General features: G+C 40.1%; 1 protein-coding gene across 1 annotated transcript; it reads right to left on the bottom strand.

Annotated features, from left to right (window-relative positions):
- Positions 1-144: 144 nt before the first annotated feature.
- On the bottom strand, positions 145-23418 carry slc13a4 (solute carrier family 13 member 4). Its single transcript, XM_051392164.1, has 16 exons — positions 23288-23418; positions 14124-14252; positions 11155-11291; positions 10837-11012; positions 10611-10674; positions 10457-10493; positions 10261-10344; positions 9907-10091; positions 6863-6982; positions 6525-6626; positions 6058-6159; positions 5685-5797; positions 4245-4357; positions 3705-3866; positions 2626-2763; positions 145-2361 (listed from the first exon to the last, which is right to left on the bottom strand). Exons 1-16 carry the CDS (start codon positions 23408-23410, stop codon positions 2224-2226), a joined length of 1923 nt encoding a protein of 640 aa, XP_051248124.1. The 5' UTR covers positions 23411-23418; the 3' UTR covers positions 145-2223.
- Between the last annotated feature and the right edge of the window lie 79 nt (positions 23419-23497).

Below are 23497 nucleotides of genomic sequence, written 5' to 3'. Positions count from 1 at the left end.
TTTAGTTGTTTTATTGCTGTGCATGTGTAACGTTGTATCATTCTAACTCTAGGTTTTGTCCGAGTTAGATATGAATGAAACATCAAGATATAACACATAATTTAGGAATATAACATCTCATTTTGAAAAAAAGGCAAAGGCACATTATATTACAAATCTGTATGTATTTACAAAGGAGTGTGGCCCCTGGGTCAAAGGTCACTGCTGCAACACCATCAAGATGTAAGAAACCTTCAGTAGAACTGAATAAATTACAAAAGAACAGTGTAGGCTTTTGATTCTGCCTACACTAGAACCTAAACTTATAATGGAATGATATAAAAAAAAGAGCCACAAATTACATTTAAAATTTGTGTAAAAATATAAAGCATATCTTTTTATATTTTTGCACAGTACAGTGAATGTTACGTGCAAACCTTTTCACCACCAGACAACAGTTAATGTGATTTGACAAGTTGATTGAACGAACTACTGAACCATACAACCCTGTGCTACCTCACTGTCTCTCCTCCTTAAAGGCTGTGACTCTGCAGCCTCCCAAATCCTTCTGTGTTCACATGCCAGGAGGAAATAAAGACCAAACATGGTCATCCTGTTGCTTAACATGCTGATGTAACAAGTTTCATACAAATATATATGTATCTTGATCATTTCTGTAGATATTGATGCTCAATAAAGATTTGTTTGAGTGTACCTGCTGACTTTACACTGATCAAATTTTTAAGGTTTAAAATCATATTGGCAAAAGTGACAACATCAGCTAGTAAAATATTAAATATAGTACAGTTTACATTCTTAATATACTTAATTTACATTGAGAACATGGCTGCGAGAAAGCAGAGTAAAAAGCAAATTACACTACTGCTTTCCATCCTGCGCTGCGCTGAGATCACAGCAAGGCATTAACACTGTCGGGGTTAGAGGTTCCCACAGGAGACGTGTGATGTTAAAGTGTAATATGACAGGCAATATGGTGAAGGCACTTGTGTTACTGCAAGGCGCTTTGAGTAAACAAAACGGCAAAATGTTCACAGTATGATCGCTCACAAAATAAACTTCAGAAACTTTGGTAGAGACATCATTCCTAGATTTGTAAAGCAATGCAGGTAGCAGCTATGCCTGTGTATATGCTTTCAATGTGTTGCTAAATATACACAGGCTTTTATATCTTAAGAAACAGATCATGTAGACTCTTATGTATACAGTACATTATCAGCCATAGTAGAAGCCTCTTTTCATGCATTTATCTTGCTTTGAAGCTGCAGTAGGAACCTATAAAAATAATAGAGATGCTTTGGGACCCTGGGAATTAGACTCAACAGTCAACTATCTTTCTTGGCCTCCAATGCAAAGCGTCTTTATATCTTTCTTGGCTCTGATTGGTTGTTTTCGTTCAGGCCCAGTGGATTCTTACAAATCCCATTAGGAGCACAACTCATGTTCTACTGTCAGGATATAGTGAAAGCTTCAGCAAATGTTACAAAAAGTTATTTTTATAAAAATTACCTACTGCAGCTTTACTACAGCAGTCGGCTCTTTCTTTTACACTGGACAGTGTAGCCAAAGTGATACATCGAAACTAAATTTGTGATCATAAACGTATGTGATCTGGCTGCAGAGCAATACATTTAAGTGCAGCAGAAGTTCAGCAAGCATGCAGTAAAGAGAGGCTTATCTACAGTAGCTTATTTCTATCTAAATGCAAAATAATCCACAGGCATGGTGTGTGGCTCTGAGGACACTTACCAGGCAGCTTCTAAAAACCTAACTTATCATTGTTTCTATTATAAATCAAAATATCAGTTCTTGATCACCAAATATGTTTGTAGCTTTTTAGTAATATCTTCAGTGATTTTGGTCAAAACAGAATCTCCGTCAAACTTCGTTAACGGAGGTAAAACAAAAAGGTTCTTGCTGGAGGTCAGAGCTCCACACACTGGCCACTTTGACAAAGGCATTCTGAATTCCTCGTAACGCCCCCTTATGGCCAAAAAGTATACACTTCGAATTATTGTAGCTAAGCAACAGGTAATGTTTTTTTCGCTCTTGTCTTCTTCTCCTCCTTCCCTCCATCCTTCTTCCTCCTTCAGGTCCAGTTTAATCAGTCTAAGAGAGGGCTTAACTCTGAGCAAGACCGTCCTCTTGACACATTTCCATGTCGTCTTTCCTCACAGAAACACCGCCCCATCTCTTTCCTTCCTACCAGCCGCAACCCGGCGGTGGTTATAAGCTCCCGCTGACGTTCCTGGCCACTGCCCAGGTTGGGAACTCAGTCAGGTTGAAGAGGGGAACCCCCCACGTGGTGATGGCCAGCATCACTACCGCCACGCCGATCAGGTTGACCCCAAAGCCGGCTTTGACCTGGATATGAGGAGGAGGGAAAGGAAAAATAAATGGTAATATGTTGAAAAATATGAGTTGTAAAATTAGTTTATATGAAAATAAATATGATTATTTGGTGTTTCGGTTCGCCAAGAGTTAATAAAAAGAAAAATCCTCATCCCTCTGAACAACAACTTTGACACATTGTACTCTTGAGCCTTTTGATGCTGCAGGTGCAGAAAGAACATGTGACTCTGTGTGTGTGTGTGTGTGTGTGTGTGTGTGTGTGTGTGTGTGTCGTACCATGTCGCTGATCTTCACGTGGCCGTAACTGAAGACTATGGCGTTGGGGGGGTTCCCCACTGGAAGCATAACCCCGAATGACACGCACATGGTGGCCGGGATCAAAGTGTGGAGGGGGTTGATGAGCAGAGTCTCTGACTGGAAGGAGGAAGAGGTTGAAGAAGAACAACAGGGGTAAAGAGAGAGAAAGGGAAAGAAAAAGATGAACCAGGTGAGAGGAGGAGGGAGAAATGACAGAAGGTAGATGAAGAAATGGAGAGCATTAGGAAGAGGAGAGGTCAAAGGTCATGTTGAAAGCTGCTTTCATAGGCTTTCATATTTACATACCAAGGTGCAATTACACTAACACAAGAGCGTTGGATATTAGTGTTCCCTGCTAACACGTTAGCTTCCCACAGTAAAAAGTCTAAGTGACGCTATTAATTCAAAATGGCCACACACAACACAGCAAAAGCAGATCATAGAGAGGAAGATTAGAGGTAATGTGTGGCTTTTAAAGGACTAGTTCGACATTTTACAAAATGCACTTATTCGCATTCTTGCTGAGAGTTACATGAGAAGTTACTCTCATATCTGTCTGTTCAGTGTGAAGCTGGAACCAGCAGTTGCTTAGCTTAGCTTAGCTTAGCATAAAAACTGGAAAGCAACTCTGGAGTCTTGTCATCACCGTGAGGTTGCCAGGCAACGAGGTACAATGTGTCAATTAATGAGCTTCTGAAGTGCTTGTTGTCTGATTTACTGACTGTACTTTTGGACTGCACCACCTACCTATTTTCAGTCTTTATGCTAAGCTAAGCTACGCTAACAGTGCTGGTAGTGATATTGATCTCTCAGCATCCTTTAGATGAAGTATTTCATTCTTTTGTTTTGCTAGTGTGCTCGCTATGCAGAAATTCCCTCTTCATTGTGTAAGTTAGAAATTTTGGACTACCTATTATTTTCTGAGCACAGCCTCACTGAATGCATTATTCACATAAAGGACCTACTTTATTCATCTAAACACACAAGTCTGAATTGTATGTGCTTTTTTCCCCCTTGTTTGTGTCTCCCGACTCTAAGTGTGAGAGTGTGTGTCGTACCAGCGCTGAAAGGATGGGCAGGAAGACGGTGAGAGTTGCCGGGTTGGAGGCGAACTCGGTGACCGCCGACACCAGCAGACAGGCCAGCAGGGTGACGGCCCAGGGAGGAAGACCACTCATGGGCTCCAGCTGTCTGCCAATCCACACTGACAGGCCTGACACCTGCACACACACACACACACACACACACACACACACACACACACACACACACAGATATTCATACAGACATGTAAGCAACCTCAAAGAGTCAGCCTCTCACACTCCAGTTGCAATCATGTCTACCTGAACCTGACCTCAAGTCATTTAAATCAAGGTTGTGCAGACAGACAGTAAGAGGCTAGAGCTCCTGGTGGCCATCTCTTGTCATTACCAGATTCAATCTCATTAGATGCATGTAAATCACATCATTTGAACATTTAAAACTCCATGAGAAAACCTGAGGCTAATCTTGAAGATAAAAATGGCTCCTAACCCTCAACCTACTCCTAGGATGGTACAGTAATGCAATACAACAGCAAACAAACACATGTATAGTACCTTGCAACCAGCAGCCAGTGCATAGCCTCCTCCCACCAGGATGACGATCTCCCATGGCATCAGTCTCTGGAAGTCCTTCCAGGTGATCATGGGAGCCAGTGGGTCATCGTCCTCTGATGGTTTAAAACCACAGAGAATATTTATCAGTACAGCTGGATGGGGTAATGCGTTGTTTTTATTTAATAATCGTCACACCTAAGAATCATTTTATTATCAATATTTTTAGTATTTCTGTACAAAAATATTGTGGATTTTAAAAACACAGCTTTGTACTGTTTAGTTTTTTGGTAATGAGTGATATTTAGAGATTAGTTTCTGCGGAAAGAGAACTTATTTGTAACTTCATTGTATTTTAGCATATATACAGTATACGATAGATAGTTTATGCTTTACGTCCAAATGATTTAGACAGAATTTGGTCCTAATCATAAGGAAAATAGAAATTTCTTTAAAAGAAAAACTAAAAGTAATATTAATTTATTATTGGAAACTTTATTATTGGAAACAAATATGTTAATTGGTATGCTTTTTTTTCGCATTTCAGCAGACCTGTTGTGAAGACAATCTAGGCTGCGGTATTCTAGCGATTTATATCAAATAATTATTTAATTATTTAATTAAGTTGAAAACTATTTTCTCTATAATTACTACCAAATAACACAGTTCCAGTTTAAAATTGAGGACCCAAAAAATAAATAAATACTACATTTTCTGAAGCAGTGAATTCATGTGAATGAATTCATGTCCTGTTAGATAACCTTTAGCAAAAGAGTAAAATGTTGAACATAGTTTTTGTCCAGTTTGTGTGTTTTGTCTATGTCTTAAACATCAAACATTGTAAAAAGACAAATGGCTCGCAGCTGTTTACACGCCTGAACTAGATCTGCCTCTCTTACAGGTTACGGTGTTAAGAGGTTAGTGGACTGTCGAGTGACCACACTAAAACATGTGTTGAGCGGCACAGTGAAATACAATAAATGTCAGAGTTTTCCAGTGTTTTTCAAACTCTTGCTCAACCGTGGAAAACGACTGTGTCTGAAGTTGAGCTTTTCCTGTTTAAACAGAGGTTTTTCTGACCTAGTGAACCTGCAGACGGGCAATAAATCAACCTTCACTGGCTGGTAACAGCAGGGCAGGCGTGAGACTTACTTTGTCACCGATTTTGGGATTAGAAGAATATTAAGTGTTGTGTTGTGTTTCTATTGTTTGAGTTAAACTTGACAGATGAACTGAGTAGACCATAACAACCACAATGTGATGTCTGCACCATCACAGTAAATATATAAATGGTAACTGAGGTTGATTTGCAGTGCTGAACAGCTTCACTGATACCCCTTACATTGTCCGATATGTTAAACCCCACCCGTCTGGTGCCCTGAGGAGATAAACCAAACATAGTACAGTTATATCAAAAAGTGCCAGTTGGATGAGTATCCCGACCTGTGTTGCTATAGCTGGAGGAGGAGGAGGATGAGAAGGGTCGCCTGGCAGGGATGAGGAAGAGCAGGAAGCCCAGAAGGACAGACACTGTTGCATCGGTCCTGTAGCCTTTCCTGAGAGGGAAAACACCCACATAACATAAAACACAGATATAAAACATGCAGAAGAAGAAGAAGAAGAAGAGAGAAAAGCTTTAAGTTCAACATAAAGTTTTCTCACAGTGCATGCTTGCACTGTCTATGTGCTCTCCGTCTGTGTGACAGTGTGTGTTTATGTATTTCTCACTGTCAAACCGCACTACCCACCTAAAGCCACTTACACCTGTCTGATCGTTAACACTTGCAGTGGTGTGTCGCAAATTATGGGTACTCACTTCTCAAAAAGAGATGTCCAGCCGGGGACAAAACCAGGCTCTCTGGTGAACCACAGCAGAGTCATCAGGATGAAGAAAACACCGGTCACCACCTCCGGGTAGCTGGAACACGCACGCAAAACCACAAAAGCAAGTGAGCAACAGTTACATGAGCGATAACATGATTGTGCCACGATGTCATTTCTGGGTGTGTGAGTAAGATACACAAACACACACACACAAACACACACACAGGTTACTGCCAACAGTATTGATGTTTATTTGGACTTTAAAAGTCTCACAATCCTCCACTCAGGTGAATAATTGCATGCATTTCCAAACAAATTCAGGCTTTCATTAGTTTTCTATATGTATTTTAATCTTACATAGAGCTGGATGTTTTTGCAGTATTTGGACAGGAAATGACCAAATTCCCATACAACTTCAAATTTTCCAGGGATCATCATTTAGGATATGCATGTACACACCTGATGGGTCCCAGTTTTGCGTACTCCTCATGGATCCTCTTCTCTGACAGCATCTCTCTCCTGGTCTTGCGCTTCTTGCTCAACGAGCACGTTTCCCTAAAGCTGAGCAGACACGCAACAACAACAAACATCAACCACACGGTGACCTGACACACTCAAGAGGCACCGTGGCTCAAAGGTGTGCAGACTGAGGGATTATCCTGAGTCTATAATGATAAGATGCATTACTCCTGCCCAGCAAGTAAGAAGTGGACGTGTAGGATACACACACCACCATAATCACACAGTACACCGGGATACAAAAATAAAAATACACACCCAAACACACACACACTCACTTGCAGCCAAGGAAGAGGAAGTGCAGCCAGAGCCAGGTGAGGATCAGCATGATGATGGCGATGGGGAAGCTGAAGATGAACCACGTGCCGAAGTTAATCACCTTTGCATCTGGATAGCGACTGGAAAGACAAACAAAGAGAGAGACAGAGAGTTTGATTAGGATGTCGGCATGTGTGTGTGTTTGTGTGTGTAGGCTATTAACATTTAACACTTATTTTATACAATGTTGGCTAGAAATGGCTTTTGCAGCCAGTAGGAAGAGGGCTGATGGGATATGCGCAGCACGGAGCCACCAGCCACCATCATTTGTTTACAGTCGCATTGACTGTTAATGTGATATATTGATGTTTAAATACTACACAACCTCTGAACCTTGGGACCACTGACAACACCAACAAAAATGGGACCTTATCAGAGTAAGATATAACCATTTTAACCCCATCAGCTGCCTACCTTGACCCTCATGTGTTTGCTTTGACTGACAGCTTTTGTCATTCCCATCTGCGTATCTGTGCCATAGTGGGTGGACAGAATGTAGTATATTAATAACATTATAGTTATATATTATATATTATAATTTAAAAAACTTAGTAGACTTAGTATAGGTAATGGCTTATTAAAAAGTGAGAATCTCATGACTTTTTGTTCATGTCTTGACTGCCAATGACATATGGCTTATAACAAATTAGTAAATGTTTTATAACCAGCATTAGTAACAACTTATAAACCCTTCATAAAAGGGTTCTTACTAAAATGGTTTGCATACCAATTGCTATACAGTAGCTTTGATTTTAAACACATCCCTAATGACAATTAATGTATTTCCCTCTACTCCTTTGAGGAATGAAGCAGAAGAGGTGCAGAAGCAGAAGTAGTAATAGTGGTATACACTAAATTATTGTGTGTGTGTGTGTGTGTGTGTGTGTGTGTGTGTGTGTGTGTGTGTGTGTGTGTGTGTGTGTGTGTGTGTGTGTGTGTGTGATTTAATGCTACTGCCACCACCTATGGTTCTTGTATTTCCTCGAAAGCTCCACTTTATAGTCAGCAGGGGCCACAAGGGTTACTGACTTGAAGACACACCATCAAAGTCACTGTCAGTGTGAGGCACCGTAAGAGATGTTTACACAGATGACACTCAAGATTGTTTGTTACTGTTGTATAAAGAAAAGAAAACTATCGTAGGGCTCAGTACCAAACAGCTGTCTGTGCCGTGTACTAGTGGTCATTCATCTTCAGTGCACGCTAAGCTCTAACAGAGCAGGTAACTGTACAGGTGGTAAGGTGCGTTTGCTCAGACGTGCTTCACTGAGCTGTGAGCTGTATGGACACCAAGTAGGGAAAAGGTGACATTGAGAGATGATGATCGTGTGCGTGCTGCAGAAATGACTCTGCCATCCTTTAAATAATCCTCAGTGATCCTTCACCATCAATTGCTGTGAAAGTACAGGAAAGCAATACTACATGACCAGTGATGTAGCACTGATTTGAAGAACAAAGTTGGGTAAAGCATGGCCTATAAGCAACAACAACTGATATAAGGAAGAGGCTATGACATTTTACAAAATATATTCCAAAATCATGGTATGCACTGTAAATATGTATCAACAAAGATTAACTATGGCTTAAAGAAGTCTTTAAAAAGACAAAAACAAAAAAGGAAAAATGTGTAAAATTTACTAAATGCATAACATAAGGACATTAGAATGTAATTATTCCTGTCTACCTTCTTTAAACCAAAATTAACAATTTTTTGGCCACCTGGGGGCAGCGCAACAACACTGAATCTATACTATACTATCACCTTATAAAGTTGTTATTATAAATGTGCTAATAAACAGTTGTCTGTCTGCTAACATGCAGCAACATTAGCATGAAGTTGAAGTCACTTTTCCTCCTGATGACTGTAAGCCTGTTAACTCTCATTTTAGCTCTGGTTTGGTCTCCTCCGCTCACCTTTTCCATCATTCAGTGCAAAACTTCCAAATCACAACAAACCCATTGCACATTCATACAAAGAGACACACACACTACTAATCACAACAATTCATAAAACTTTCTAGCTCTTCAAAACACTAAATCCAGGTTGTGCTTACACGATTTAAAATAGCTCAGTTACATAACAACATATAAACCGGAGCACAAAGCATCAACTGCAGACTAAAAACGCAGGATAAAAGACTTGAATCAGAATTATCTGTCTGCCGACTGCTTTTACAGTCTGTGTCCGTGTAATTGAGCTTATCAAGAGGCTTAATATTTATCTTTAACCTCAGTCATAGGGGCAAAGGGTCAAGCGTGCCTGTCAAAGCTTGTGTGTGTTGGGGGGGTCAAGTTGATTGCTTGGCTTTGTCTTACTAGCACAGACTTGTTGCAGACAAGGACTTGGACTGACTGACCTGAACACACACACACAAACACACACACACACACACACACACACACACACACACACACACCAACCTCATATACATGCAAGTTGACTTTATTTGACAACATTTTACCAAGATTTTACTTAAAAATTCCAACTTGAAGGCATAATTTGGGGAGATTTACCGCTTGGATTGGTTGCTGGTCCTGGTAACATCTCTTTAGGACTACTACTGCGCACGCTAACCCCCCCACACCACACCCACACACACACACACACACACACACACACACACATACACAATCAAAACCTGACCTTTGTACAACAAGCTGCATCATGAAGGAGGCCATTCTGCCGGGCTTAGCGCTGCAGCTGGAGGAAATCGGCTCTGTCAGGACTGCAGAGGCTGATTAGTTTGATCTCAGAACACGCGTGCCCCCCAGATACTGAGTTAACATGAACTGTTTCAGTCCAACCGGCCCAGCAGCCAAGAAATCAATCAAACTGTAAATGTGCTTGAAAGTTGAGATGGTGTCTACAGACTAATACCAAACTAAAATATCTGCCTGACACCAGTTTTGAAAGCTGCTTTGATATCTATTTGTACTGTCAGCGGATGGATGGAAGATTTTCAACTCATTACAGTTAAGTGTGTGTGCAAGCATGTGTACCTACGTGTTAAACTGCTCTGCAAAGATGAGGTTGGTTGACGTCCCGGTGATGGTGATGAGGCCGCCGATCGTGGCAGCGTAGGTGATGCTGAGTGACAGGCATTTACAGATCATGTGATCCCTCTTGGTGGGATACTGGGAGTCTCTCCTGGCCCTCACCCGCTTCACGTTTGGGATTTCGATAGCAACCTAAGAGAGAGTGAGGAGAATATTGTAAATGAATGGAAAATGTTACTGACATTATTTGTCTGGAACTGGTGAGGGAACAGGGAGTGTTCTTCGTTTTTGTTTCCAGCAACCTTCCTGTCACACGACCACCTCTTTAACCTCTAATAATCTGTTTGAGTGTGTTTCTAACCTGAGGCAGGTGTCCATTGGTGTGTCTGAGGTACTGGTTAGACATTGCCCTTAGACCCAAACCATTGACCTCCTCAGTCTGGACCTGAGAACAAGAGAATAACACCTCACTTACAGTTTATAGATTTTTCTGTTGCACTTCTGCTATTTATTTGACTTCTGTCTACTTGGCAAAAAAAAGGTTTTGCAGGTCTCACCTCACTTAGTGTAGAGAGCTCCTGTTTATTGCAGTCACTGCAGAGGGAGAAGAATTGGGGTTATTAATACACATACTTAAGTATATATATAAACATCAGATTTTCACTACACGATTATCGCAACCAAAATAATTCATAATAACAACAGACGTACCTGTCGTTGCGATAGAGAAGCTCTAGCTGGTTTTTGTCCAGATTCTCTTCTTTATCTGAAACAGCTGCAGAAAGCAACATTCATCATAAACGTGTGACTGGAGAACTGTTGGTGGCGTTTCCAAAGTTTGCATCGTTAACAAGAGAGATTGTTCTGCTACAGTTGGATCCACAGAAGCTTTTATAGCTCAGTGACCTCCCCCTGTATGCGACAGAGCAAGACGTACCGCCGTCATCCTCGGGGGCCTCTGCGGTTTCGGAGTCGTTGTGGCTGTCGGCTAGGCCGGTGCAGATCAGCTGCTGCAGGACGGCCTCGGCTATGGGCATCACCATGGCTGTGGTGGACGTGTTGCTGAGCCACATGGACAGAAACACTGTGCAGCACATAAAGCCCAGCACCAACCTGGACAAGAGAGACAGGCACATTGGTGTGTGCGTGAGTAAGGAAATTTTGGTCAGACCTCACTCTCAGTTTTGGATTTAGTGTGTATGAGCAGGTCCTTTTTACTGACTGTGTGTTAAGTGTGTGTGCGTGTTCTGCTCACATGCCGGGCTTGGCCCCTGCGATCATCACCATGCGCAGAGCGATGCGTTTGTGCAGGTTCCACTTCTCTATGGAGGCTGCCAGGCAGATGACTCCCATTAGCAGCAAAGTGGTGTCCTTACAATACTCTGCTGCCACCTAAACACACACATATACACAGAAAGAGGCACATTTCAAGATAATAAAATAAAAGTTCATATAATTACAAGAAGAAAAATAAACAGCATGAGATGTGAGGGGACAGGAAGGAGTGACAGGGTCCTTTTTCTTTTCCCTCCTTCACCCACTTCCCTACTTCCCCCTCCTTTATTTGGATCAACACTTACAGTTTGCCATTTGTTCTTTTTAATCTGCTCTACTTCCCACCTGCAGGGTTCACGGCCTCACAGTGTTGTATAAGCCCGCCCCAGCGTCTCCTCACCTCTCACCTAATACCCATGGCACTTCCTCCAGCCAGACTTTTATTTATTTAATTGCAACTATAACATGAAATGCATTACAGAATTTTTCTTACATGAATGTTTTTGAAATTAGAGAAGTAGGATAATTTTCAAGTACTAACTGTTGCTTGATCATTTTGATGGAGCTACAAACTGGATAAAATAATTAGTCAAGAAATGGATTGAAACATTGAAATGCTCACTGATGCCTAATGTAATATGTAGAAGTGAGGCACAAGTTCCAGGTTTAACAGACTTATAATAAATGCTACATATACTGTACAATATACTGGTTATCTGTCTTCTATAACTTCCTTGGCTCACCAATGTCAGTGATACATTTAGAATCCTTGTTAATCTGTTTTGATTTGGATTTACAGCCAGCAATCAGTTAGTCATCGTTTCAGTTTCATTTAAAATTTATTTCAATATTATGTCTTTGGTCTTAAGAAAAACGTTGGACACTCAATTATTTAGAAAATGACAAGTGGAAAACTTGTCAAAACAATGAGTGACAGAAGATCTTTAGTTGTATGTACTTTAATAGCAATGTGCTATGCAGGCATTGAGCCAATACTCACTAGGAGAGAGGGGGTTTCAGGGGAGACTGGAGGTACGATAATAGAAAATGTTGCATAAAGCTCTGCTGGCATATTTACCGAAACCCCATCACAAGAGGCTTACAGCCCCGTTAACAGGCAGCTTTGTCACCGTTTGTCAATGCGATTGGGTCACATGAGGCGTACAGCTCCCTTTTTATGTAATGCTGATAAGAAAGGTGAGGAATGGGGGGGGGGCGTTGAGCTCATTTGAGAGGAAACTTGTGTATAAAAGTAGTATAAAAATTAGTGACGCCGCCGGCTGTCATCGTCAGTCAAACCACTTAAATTTGAGGGCTGATGATGGTTGTTAAAGCGTTTGAGGTACGTTTGAATGCAATGTACTCAGAGATGAAAGAACACTGAAACATTAGTGAGATAATGACGATGAGTACCAGGTTAATGGGGTTTTCTACATGCTCCATATAGTTATGGCTGATAAAACCTTTACAGCTAAGTGACAAAGCCTCTGTCGTACTCTGACTGACACGTTACACCGCATCATAAAATCCTCATGGAAACATATGCAGAAAAATTTCCCATAGACTCGAAAGCAAAGAGCGATGTAAGTTGATCAGACTTCTTGCAGTTCAGAGCACAAAAAGGCCTTTCACCCATTTTCTTCTTGATCTGGACTTACTGTACATTCGCATATACAGCAATCTGATCAGCTGACTCTTACTGCCAGCACAGTAACATGCCGTCACAACCAGATATCCCAGCATTCACGGTAGTCCTGCTTGTTCCCTACATTGCTGTTAAGCCCTTTATGCTTTATAATAAGTGTTTTTCTCACTTTTCCCCCTTTAGAGTGACAAAGGTTGACACACTGCAACAGAGCCCTTGTTTCACCTTCCAATATTTACTCTTCCCAAACAAAAAAAATTTAAATTTTACAACCCTTGCAGAAAAACTGAGATAAGTTATCAAATGAGTTCTGTAACAAGTAAACATTATACAAACAGTTCTGTTAGTACACCATGTAAACAGATAGAAGGAGTTTGTTATTGGATATATAAACACACCAATTATACAATAATTACTTAAATTAAATAACTAAACCACTGTTATTATAATATTGCAGCTTAAATTGTCTCCATGTCTCTGCTCCAGTGTGCGTACTCCAATCAAGTCCTTATTTAGGTTGAAGCGATCAGAACTTGCTGTTTACAGGGCAATTTCTGATTCCACTGATTTCATAAAACTGCTATGTAAATGCGGTGAAGAGATAATGTTATCAGCCAACATAATTTGTCTATTGGAAGCAAATGCAGAGGAGGTGGAGGGGGGCAACTAAATGTTCACCTGGCTGTTGAAGACTGGTGTAGATGTATGACAACTGGCAGTGACAAAGCCCAGAGATAGCTATCCAGCTCTGGGGCCTTATGTAGCTTTTTAGCCTCTTTTAGCTCACTGTTTCCAGCAGCAGCAGGCGGCCATTTTTTAAAGCAAAAAAGCTCCACTGTTAGCTTACAGAGAAGGTTTGGGACTAACATTAGAGTGGAAAGGAAGTCAAACACCTAGCTAGCTAATGAGCCAGATAAAGCTGGTGGAAACCGAAACAAAGCAATTAAAACAGTGAAATTAGACTTATTGTGAGGCTGGGGGGAAAAAAACGCAGCTCGTGCTAATGTGTGCTAACGTTGCTCTGTGTCTCCTGAATAAAAATATCAGAACTGTTTTGTAGCATTTCTGTCCTTCAAGGTAGCCAAAACCCCAGAACAATGAAAGCAGCTCTACATTTGTGGAGATGGAAGAAACAGCAGAACCAAAATATGACCCTTATCTGGGGCCAGAAATCATAAGATAAAGAATAAACAAAATGTATAGACTATGTCACACTTTGTCTACCTGACTGTTTAGTTACAGTTAGCACTCTAACAAGTTTTTGCAGAACTAAAACTGTCAGACGACTAATGATGGAGACCCACCTCGCTGGACTTAAGTACCCCAAACAGCGGATAGAGGAAGGCGGGTACCAGAGCAGCAGCACCCAGGGGAACCGCCTCAGACACCCAGTAGACTGCGGTCACCATCAGCACGTACGCACAGCATGCCTCCTGTGAGAAGGAAAACACTTTGTCACTGACCACATAAGACACAGGTTCATACTGTGTTATTGCCTTCAATCCACAGTGACAGCTGAAGCTGCTATGAAGCTACGGCCAGCTTAGCTTAGCTCATCATAATATCTAGAAGCAGGAGGAAACAGCTAGCCCGGTTCTGTCCAAAGGTTAAAAAAAATAAGCCTACCAGTAGCTGCAAAGCTCACTAATTTACACGTTAGAGCTCATGTAATAATTAATACAAAATAAAGTGTAAAAATGACAGCAAACTTGTTGTTTTGGGGGGATTTATGAGCATATTTTGTTAACTTTGGACAGAGCTAGCTGTTAACCCCTGCTTCTAGGCTAAACTGAGTTAACCATCTCATGGTTGTAGCATATTTATTGGGCAGGAAAACAGTTGGATATCAGAAACGTGCTCAGGTACTGACTCAATATGTATGATATATACATGTATGAGTCACAAATAAGCCATATATATAATAGACATTGATACATACAGTCATAACAGCATCTGTACAATCTCACATGTACATGCACCGAAAGTTGCACATATCCACACATGCTCTCTCACACACTTTCAAATATTACTATATTACTATCATTATTATATTTATATTATTATAAGCTTTTGTCAGATTAGTGTTTGCGGGACAGCGAGGAGTGTGGTTACTACTCAAAATCCAGCTGGGCCGCACACACTCTCTCCCCGCTTTCTCTCACACACAAAAACACACAAACACACACACTGATGTTGCATTAATCTGGTTAAGGTTATATAATATCGACATACCGGCCTCTCATACTGCTCTGTCGCAATACCAGCGAGCTTAGTGACAGGCTCTCCAACCTTAAAAACTAAAGAGGAACCTTGTGACATTTGTTAAGATCTTAAGAAAAGAATTTTATTAACCTACCTTTTACATTAAACCCCAAATTCAAGGATGTGTCTTTGCAGTTGACAAGCTGCTGAAAAATATTGTTCCCATGATCACATACTTTAAGTCAAACACGGAATGTGTCTGCTCTGTCATGGACACACGCAGTACTGTTGGAAATACTGTCACTGTGCACGTTTTTAACCGTGATTATTAATGTAATATTTGGATACAGTGTTTTATTTGTTGACTTGCCCCCCCCCCATGAGTATTAAACATACGCAGGTCCCGCTTCTGCCACATGCTGTGTGAGCTTTGTAGTAGGCTACTTTTACGTAAGAGGAAAATTCAGTCCAACATCTTGTCAACAACAGGTCAGTTAATCTCAAATTAATAACCCCAGAGGAGGGAGAATTAGCTGCAGGGCTCCAGGACAAAGCATGCCCAGACCTGTTTGGACTTCACAGGCATTTAAATCATAGACTTACTCTAACATGAAAAGTGTGTCACATATGTCCCCTTTAAGCTTTCTGCATCTCTGCTGTCTGTTTAAATTAAATCTAGTTGTAAGTTATAACATTTTCATATACTTTATTTGATAACTAAAAAGGTACATACAATAAAATACAACTTTCTGCTCTAAAGCACCATTAATAAATGAAGCCTAACGTTGCTTTCATAACAATTAGTTATTTGTCAATAGGAAATACATTAGTAGCTCCAAATGCCATCACCATGTATCTGTATCCAAACAGTATAGAAGCACACAGTCTTTATGTAGATGCTGTGTAAAAACTGTAACTGTAGGCTCTCGTGCTAACAGGCTCACAATGCCAGTGCTGACATGCTGATGTTAAACAGGTATAATGTTTACAATCTTAGTTTATGTTTGCTGGCTAATATGTAATGTCTGTACAGAATTTCATGGCAATTCATCTCATTGTCATATATATATATTAGATCAGACAACATTTGGTGTTCATTAGTCCCTGTATGTAAGGAAACTTAGGACTTATGCAACAAATCTAGTGACATATACATTACGTGAATATGCTAGATCTCTCTGTGGTTAATGAGGAGACAATCATGGCTTGAATGCAATAGTCAGTCAGAGACAACAGTAGCTGTCCAAAACATTTTCAATACCCAGAGATCGGACAGTATTAAACTATGCAGTGTTTGAGCAGACAGTAAAGAAACCAAAGAGACACAAGAAAAAGACTGGAAGTTGGAGTTTCATTTATCACTTTCTGTGAGCAGGGAATTTTAGTTAATGGTGATTATGGTGAAAATATGTGGTGCCATGCCATTGTTCCGACAGACCATTATTCTGAAACCCAATAGTAAGAAAAATTTCCCATAGGACCGAAAGCCCATTTGTCAAACACTCATTCATTCGAGTCGATAGAACCACAGGCCTAGTTCCGAAAAATACTCACTCTGGTTTCACTCATTTACGCATGTAACTTAACTGACATAACTAACGGACTTATTTTAACCTAAACTCTAAAACTTAAGTAGTTTTGATGTGTAAATCGAACCAAACAGCAATTGTTTTCACAACGGTAACGACATATTTATTATTGTATGACATGATGATAAAGATCACCTGACTTCGTCCTTTCCAAGATGGATAGAACATATTAAGGGTAAAAAGCTCCAGGGAGAGTGTGTATTTTTGGAAAAAACGTTTTGGGAGTAACAGCCTGTCGGATCAATGGGCTTTCGGTTTAATGGGATATTTTTCTGACTATTTGGGTTTTAGGAAGAATGGGCCTTCCAAACAATGGTCAGTCCCCAGATAAGCTGACTTCAGGTTGTGTAGCCAGGAGTAGAATCAAGTGTCAATCTACTTGACCACTGACTGCACAATAATGTACAATACTGGATAGACTAATAAATAAAACAGAAGACACGTGAAGATTGTTTTTATCAGCTGTGTTTTGGCATTGGTCTGGCTCTCATGGCCCAGGTTGTCACTCTAAAGCCACAACCTCTGTTCCTTTTGGATGCTTTACAGTGGATTTAACTTGGCAAGAGGAAAGAGGCATTTCCAGGCATTAGCCACAGCTGTTGGATTAGGCTGAGAACAGAACAAGGTGTTTGGGTTCATAATCAAAGAAGACCTTGCCAAGGAAAATGTTACAACAATTTAAATCCTTTCCGAACACATGTAAACTTTGTAAAGAGAGAGAATGCTGTAAAAGAGACATTTAAACAAAAGACAAAATGTTAATGTACACAAACTGCTTTAGTCAACAGTTGTTTTAATCATGATATCTGTCTCAACATTCAGGAAACACGAGGTAAGCAAGGAGCCTGATAGCGGGATTAAGTGTCTGACTGTTGATCTGTCATTCACACTGAGAAGAATGAAAACAGGAAAAGAGTGGTGGCATAAGGGGACGAAGAACAAATGGACAGATAAAAAGAGACAAACATAAACAACTAAATAAACACAGGGTGGGGGGAGAGAGATGGTCTTATTCAGCAGTTCAGTCACTGATCATTGACTATTGGTCCCTCCCTATCAGAAGATAGTTGCCACACAAGAACTGCAGCTTCAATCAGATCCTCAAACATTCATCTGTGCTTCTTTTTTCTTTGCTCTAGTTTTGCAAGTTAAAGTGCTGGGTAAGCAGAGACGCAGGAATCACTGAGTGGCTGATGCAACCTCTGTGATAACCAGACTTTATGCTGAGACGTGTCAAGGTGCAGACGTCAATATGTGCCGGTATTCTAATGGAAGAAAGCCTTATTTGCTCTGAAGAACTGATTTTGAGATGGGTTTCCATGCAAGAAATAAACAATCTAACAAGAAAAGAAGAAGTATTAATCCTCCAAAAAGTGTGGAATCACTCAACCCAATGGATAAACCTAACTCAAAAATAAACTGTTTAAGTAATAACTCAGTTGCTTTAGTGAACTTAAATGTGTGCAGTATTTTAGTATTTTAAGTATTGGTGATATAATTCCAGTTTGCTCCATTGACTTATTTTTTTAAGGTAACTTTACATCATTACACAAATATAAATGCCACTGTGCTATAATAAATGATATTTTCATTTTTGTTTTAATTTCAGTTCAGTTGAGTAATTCTTAATGATCCCCCAAAGTGCAACGATTTGATGTTAGTCACAGAAAATAGTCTATAGTTAAAACTTAATTAAAGTAGTAACTATTAAATTAGTAAAATGGTAATTGGTTAGCATTTTGATAATAAATAAACAAGTTGTTTTTATCATACGTCAGCTGTTTTGACAGCCAATGTAATAATTTGCTTTAGTGGAATAAAACTGAGTGTTAACATTTTTATAAAGAAGATGCAGTTAAGTTATAGTTATATATAGTTAGTCTTACTTTATTATTTGACTGTAATTTACTTACTAGTTCAATTTTCTGAATGGAATTCAATACTTTCATACTTAAACTGTTTGCATTAATAAACTTAAATGTTTTAAGGCACTAGGTTTCCTCAAACAGTTTGAGTTGAACTAACTCATTGGGTTTTACAGTGAAATAGCCAGTAATTGTTCTTAAATTTTTTTAATTTAGAAAATAAGTCACACAGTGTGCTGATATACTGTAATTTAATTTGACTACTTTCAGATTTACTGACATTTTAGGGAAATTGTGAAAGAGAGACCGGGAACAGTTGCTGTGACAGGCATGAAAGTTCACTTCATTTTTTGCTGTAAAAGAATGTGATGCGGGAGTGCCTGAGGTGAAACAGACAACGTTTGTGCGTGATTATGTGTGTGTGTGTGTGTGTGTGTGTGTGTGTGTGTGTGTGTGTGTGTGTGTGTGTGTGTGTGTGTGTGTGTGTGTGTCTCAGCAGGCTGCACTACATCAACACTGCCAAGAAGTTTGAGCCCTAACGGAGCTTTCTGGAACAATCACATCCTTCCGATGACTTTCCATCTCACACTGACAAAATCTGAACAGAAATATTATTTTTTTTGTAGAAACCAAAACAATGACTATACACAACGCTGCGGGATGAAGAATACATAATCAGCTTTCAAGTACAAGTGATCAAGTTCTCCATTATTCAACAGTCGGGCATTTTGGCTGCAAATTCTATTTTTTATAAGCATTATGTTTAACTGCAGACACCACATGATCCCGCATACTGAGGAATGAGGAACACCTACGTTGTGTCATGGCCACAGAGAATTCTGATTGGCAAGAGGGTGCACATTATTTTGACATAAATGCACGATTCTGATACAATAGCTGCATTAGTACTCTTACATTAATACTGATAGCTAATAGGTTTTCCTTCTGCTATGATACTATTCAGAAGATACAGACCCCAGATGAAGATTAGACACCACCCAGCGTACAGTCATAAAAACTAGAAACATGTTTTTAAAATGCTTTCAAAAAACAGCTAAATATGAGTGGAAAATGCAGCCGCTGATGAACAGACTGACTGAAGACGTCCAGTGGACAAATGAAATGCCAATGGAGCCCTGTTGCATCCAGTGGACATTCAGATAAGTAAAATACAAGTTTGACTAACCAGAAGAATTTGAGGTTTTGAACTTAGTAGTAGTAGTATTCAGTGAACTATTTAGCTGATTTGGTGTTGATCAATGTCAACTTGTTAGCCAGATGACTGCCATATCTGCACAGCCGTGCCATTATTATTATATCTATTATTATTAGCCATCAATAATAAGATAGAGATAGGTAGAATCAAGTGTTAGTTATTTCACATTATCATCAATGTCTATATTCCTCTGGCTGGCAGTTAGTATGAAATGATGACCATTTTCCTCTCTGATAGGGCCAGATGCGATTTCAGGGATTTGTCTGTCTACATGAGGGTCTAGTATATCACCATGACCTGAACAACTCATTCAGATGAAAGGAATGTTTTCCTCAGACCCTGATAGTTCCCTGAAGTTAACACACCAATTTCTATCTCAACATGTAACAAAAGCCCATTGATTGTCTCATCAACTCCCTTTTATCTCTGGACAGTGTAGGGGTTGGTTGGTATTTAGGAAAAAGACAGTGACTTAAGAACTCCTGATAGGCAGATAAGGCCACAGCTGAAACCTGTATTCACTGTATTCACCAATCAGCGGCGGGCTAAATGAACTTTTAAAGTGACAGACAACATGCACACACATGAACATGTTTGTATACCCAAACTTTAACTACTGACCCCAAATCAGCTTTTTCCAAATTGGGGACATTTTTCTTAACTGATCTTCAGTCTGAAATATCAGATGGACATACACACAATTTAGCATGTTTAGCTAAATTGCTAACATTTGCTAATGAGCAGATAGAGATGTGATAATGAAAATGTCATTAGTTTTGATATTATTTGGTTATATGAATGTAGCATCCGAGGGAACAATTAGTCATATCCATGTATATGCCCAGCTGGGCTCACGTCTGTTCTATCAGCTATTAATAGTCCAGTGTGTAGGATTTAGTGGCATCTAGCAGTGTAAATGCAGATAGCAACTCCCTTGCTTCACCCTCCGCTTCGTAGCACAAAGGAGAAACTACAGTGGCCCCGAAATGTCTGAAAAACGTGAACGCCCCTATCTAGGCCCAGTGTTTGTGATGAGCACTGTGCATCTGCCATTGTCTTTGAATTTCTGTCTAGTCGCCCTCCCTCCCTCTCTGACCTGGCCTGACTGCATCCAGCAGATGTTCTGTCCTGCTGCAGCTGCACACAGTACCACTCCACACACACACACACACACACACACACACACACACACACACACACACACACTCTTCTTCCAAACCCCTGCCACATTCTTGACACAGTTTGGGGTCCCTGATGTCGTAAGGAAGCCACGTGGGGGCCAAAGTCCATCGTGGTGGTGGGTTGATTATATAACTTAATTGCCTGGATTGTTTTTCTTTGTAGTGGAGATTTTGTTCTTTTGTTCTTTCTTGGCCTCATCCTGCGCCACCTTCCCGTGCCAAAAATCCACCGGTCCTGACATAACAGCAAGGCTCCTGGGCGACAACGTGATTGGCTGATGGACAACTTGTGAGCATGCAAGAGTTCCTTTGAATATTAATGATGTTACAAGAAACACAAATAACTGTGACACAGAAGAGCTCATTTCTAACACATAAGCACACACCTGTCACCACCTGTACCATTACTGTTTGAGATGGTGGTTGTTGTTGGCAACTACCTTTTCTAGGTTGGGAAAAAACCTGACTGAAAGTTAATATTAATGGTGTGTTTATGAGCATGTGACTGTGGTATTATTAATTAGCAGCTAAACAAACACACCTGTCACATGTGTTTAATCTTCAACCATGTCTTGCCTGTTGTGTGCAGCGTTGATAAGCCACCATGCGGTGAGATAAAGTCCAGTTTTTAAAGCATAGGAAATAAAGTTTGCTGAATATCTGCATGCTTTTATTTTGTTTTAAAGTAGCGAGCATTCACAGAGTTCAGTGTAGTTTGATCGCAGGACAAAATCATATTATATGAACTAAAAGGATCTTTTTGTGGCTGACACAAATTTGGACCTAGCCCTTGTTTGTGCTTTTTATTAGTCATGATTAAACTGAATCACAGCGTGAAGCATCAGTGTTGCTTAGTGCTGGGTGCAATCTTTGAAAAGCTCATTTAAGAGCACTTATTGCTATATTTCCAAACAATAATTTTAACCCTTTCTCAAGTTTTATCTGTGTTTTCTAACCCAGGTAGCCAGAAATATCATATGTACAAGAACATTATTAACATGTAGGAGAGTATAAAACAAAAGAAACAAACAATATATACCTATATAGCTGATAATAAAACTTAATTTTGGAGAGATTATTCCCAGTGAACATCTTTGTTTGGATTAGGAAAAAAAACCTCCTGTGATCCCAGTCGAGCATTTTCCAGGATATGACACGCACAGGTCTGAGCCTCACTAAACGTGATCCTGTCTTAAATCCAAAATCCTACGTACAACCCTTCTGAATCTGAAAGTTTGACACAACAACATGATTTCGCCATGCTCAATCCTCATCTGACATTTCTACAAATTATCACCCCTCAACAAAATCTTTATCTTTATATGTAATTCAGTCATCAAGGAAGCTACATCTGTGTCTTGGAAACATTTTATCCAAACAGGTGAATTCTTGTAAAGATTGGATTTATGCAGATTGGGATAATCCTATTGTTTCCAATGCAGTTTCACTTCAGTCTCAGAAATTCCCCACAAAAAAAACATGAGCTTGGCAGAATAAGACAGATTTCACCTCCTTTTCCAATGGCTCTCACAGCAAACAATTCAACTGAACATGAGCCTAAACGATATCAAGTTGTTCACTCTTCTCTCCTTCCACCCCCACTCTCCCTCTCTCTCTCACTGATCTCCATCTCATCAACATGTCGCGACATCTCCTCTCCACACACAGCTCAGCTGATGATCAGCACAGCTCGGGGACAAGCATTCATCAAAACAGAGGACAGTGTGCCTTTTGATTGATTCTTTCTGTTCTCTCTCTCTCTCTCTCTCTCTCTCTCTCTCTCTCTCTCTCTCTCTGTCTGTCTTTCTCACTCTCAGACACACACACATACACACACACACCAAAACCCCATCAGGACACTACAGCCGTTAGCAGCAACCAGGAGGAACATCCACAGATCAACTGGATGTTGTGTTTATCTCATGTTTTCGAGGTATTTATATGGTTTGTTGGTATATTTAATAATGACTAACTAAATAACTCATTTTGAATAAAAGACATAAGCAGCATGTATGGTACTTTAATTTATGCTGTAGTTTTTGTGGTATCTCTGCCAGATCACTGCAGGAACGTATAGTCTGTGTATGGTTTGTAAGCCTTCCTTGAACCTTAAAAATAACAAAAAAGACAATTTTATCTCCTATATCTTTTGGAAGAAGTGTATCTGTGATACTCAATAATTAACTGGATATGTCACACATATGTTCTTAATTTCCAGTATAATAGCCATATATTTCCCTTACAGTAACAAGTACTTTAACAGGTTTACCTTGTCATATTTTATTTGTAATCTCACTTAAATTCTTCCCTAAAATCATACTCTTATTTTGAAAATCCTGACTTTCTGGCAGAAGTTCTCTTTGTGTTTCTATGCTTATAATAAAAAAATCATATTTTATTTTCGCTTATACTCACGCTGGTGGGGTGGATGAGCGGTAAGGGAAGCAGGGACAGCGGGATGAACACCACAACGATCAGCTTCCTCGCCTTCCACAGCTTCCTGAACAGATCCATCCTGGCTGCGGCCTCTAGCCTCATGGGTTACCCGGGGCTCAGGGTCGGACCGGCCACAACTCAGCAGAACCGGGTGTGAAAGTCACAAACCGGCCGTTACGGGAAGGTCTC

The sequence above is a fragment of the Dicentrarchus labrax genome, unplaced genomic scaffold (genome assembly GCF_905237075.1).
Source record: "Dicentrarchus labrax unplaced genomic scaffold, dlabrax2021, whole genome shotgun sequence".
Lineage (NCBI taxonomy): Eukaryota > Metazoa > Chordata > Actinopteri > Moronidae > Dicentrarchus > Dicentrarchus labrax.
The sequence above is the reverse complement of the archived record's forward strand: the minus strand, read 5'-3'. Positions and strand labels throughout refer to the sequence as shown.

What these genes read in the sequence shown, in the direction of transcription:
- slc13a4 (XM_051392164.1), bottom strand. Translation starts at nt 23,410, where the DNA reads ATGAGGCTAGAGGCCGCAGCCAGGATGGATCTGTTCAGGAAGCTGTGG. An exon ending in AGCTCTCTACACTAAGTGAG is followed by an intron (nt 10,345 to 10,456) that starts GTGAGACCTGCA and finishes TCTTGTTCTCAG; the next exon opens with GTCCAGACTGAGGAGGTCAA. An exon ending in CCAATGGACACCTGCCTCAG is followed by an intron (nt 10,092 to 10,260) that starts GTTAGAAACACA and finishes ACTCTCTCTTAG; the next exon opens with GTTGCTATCGAAATCCCAAA.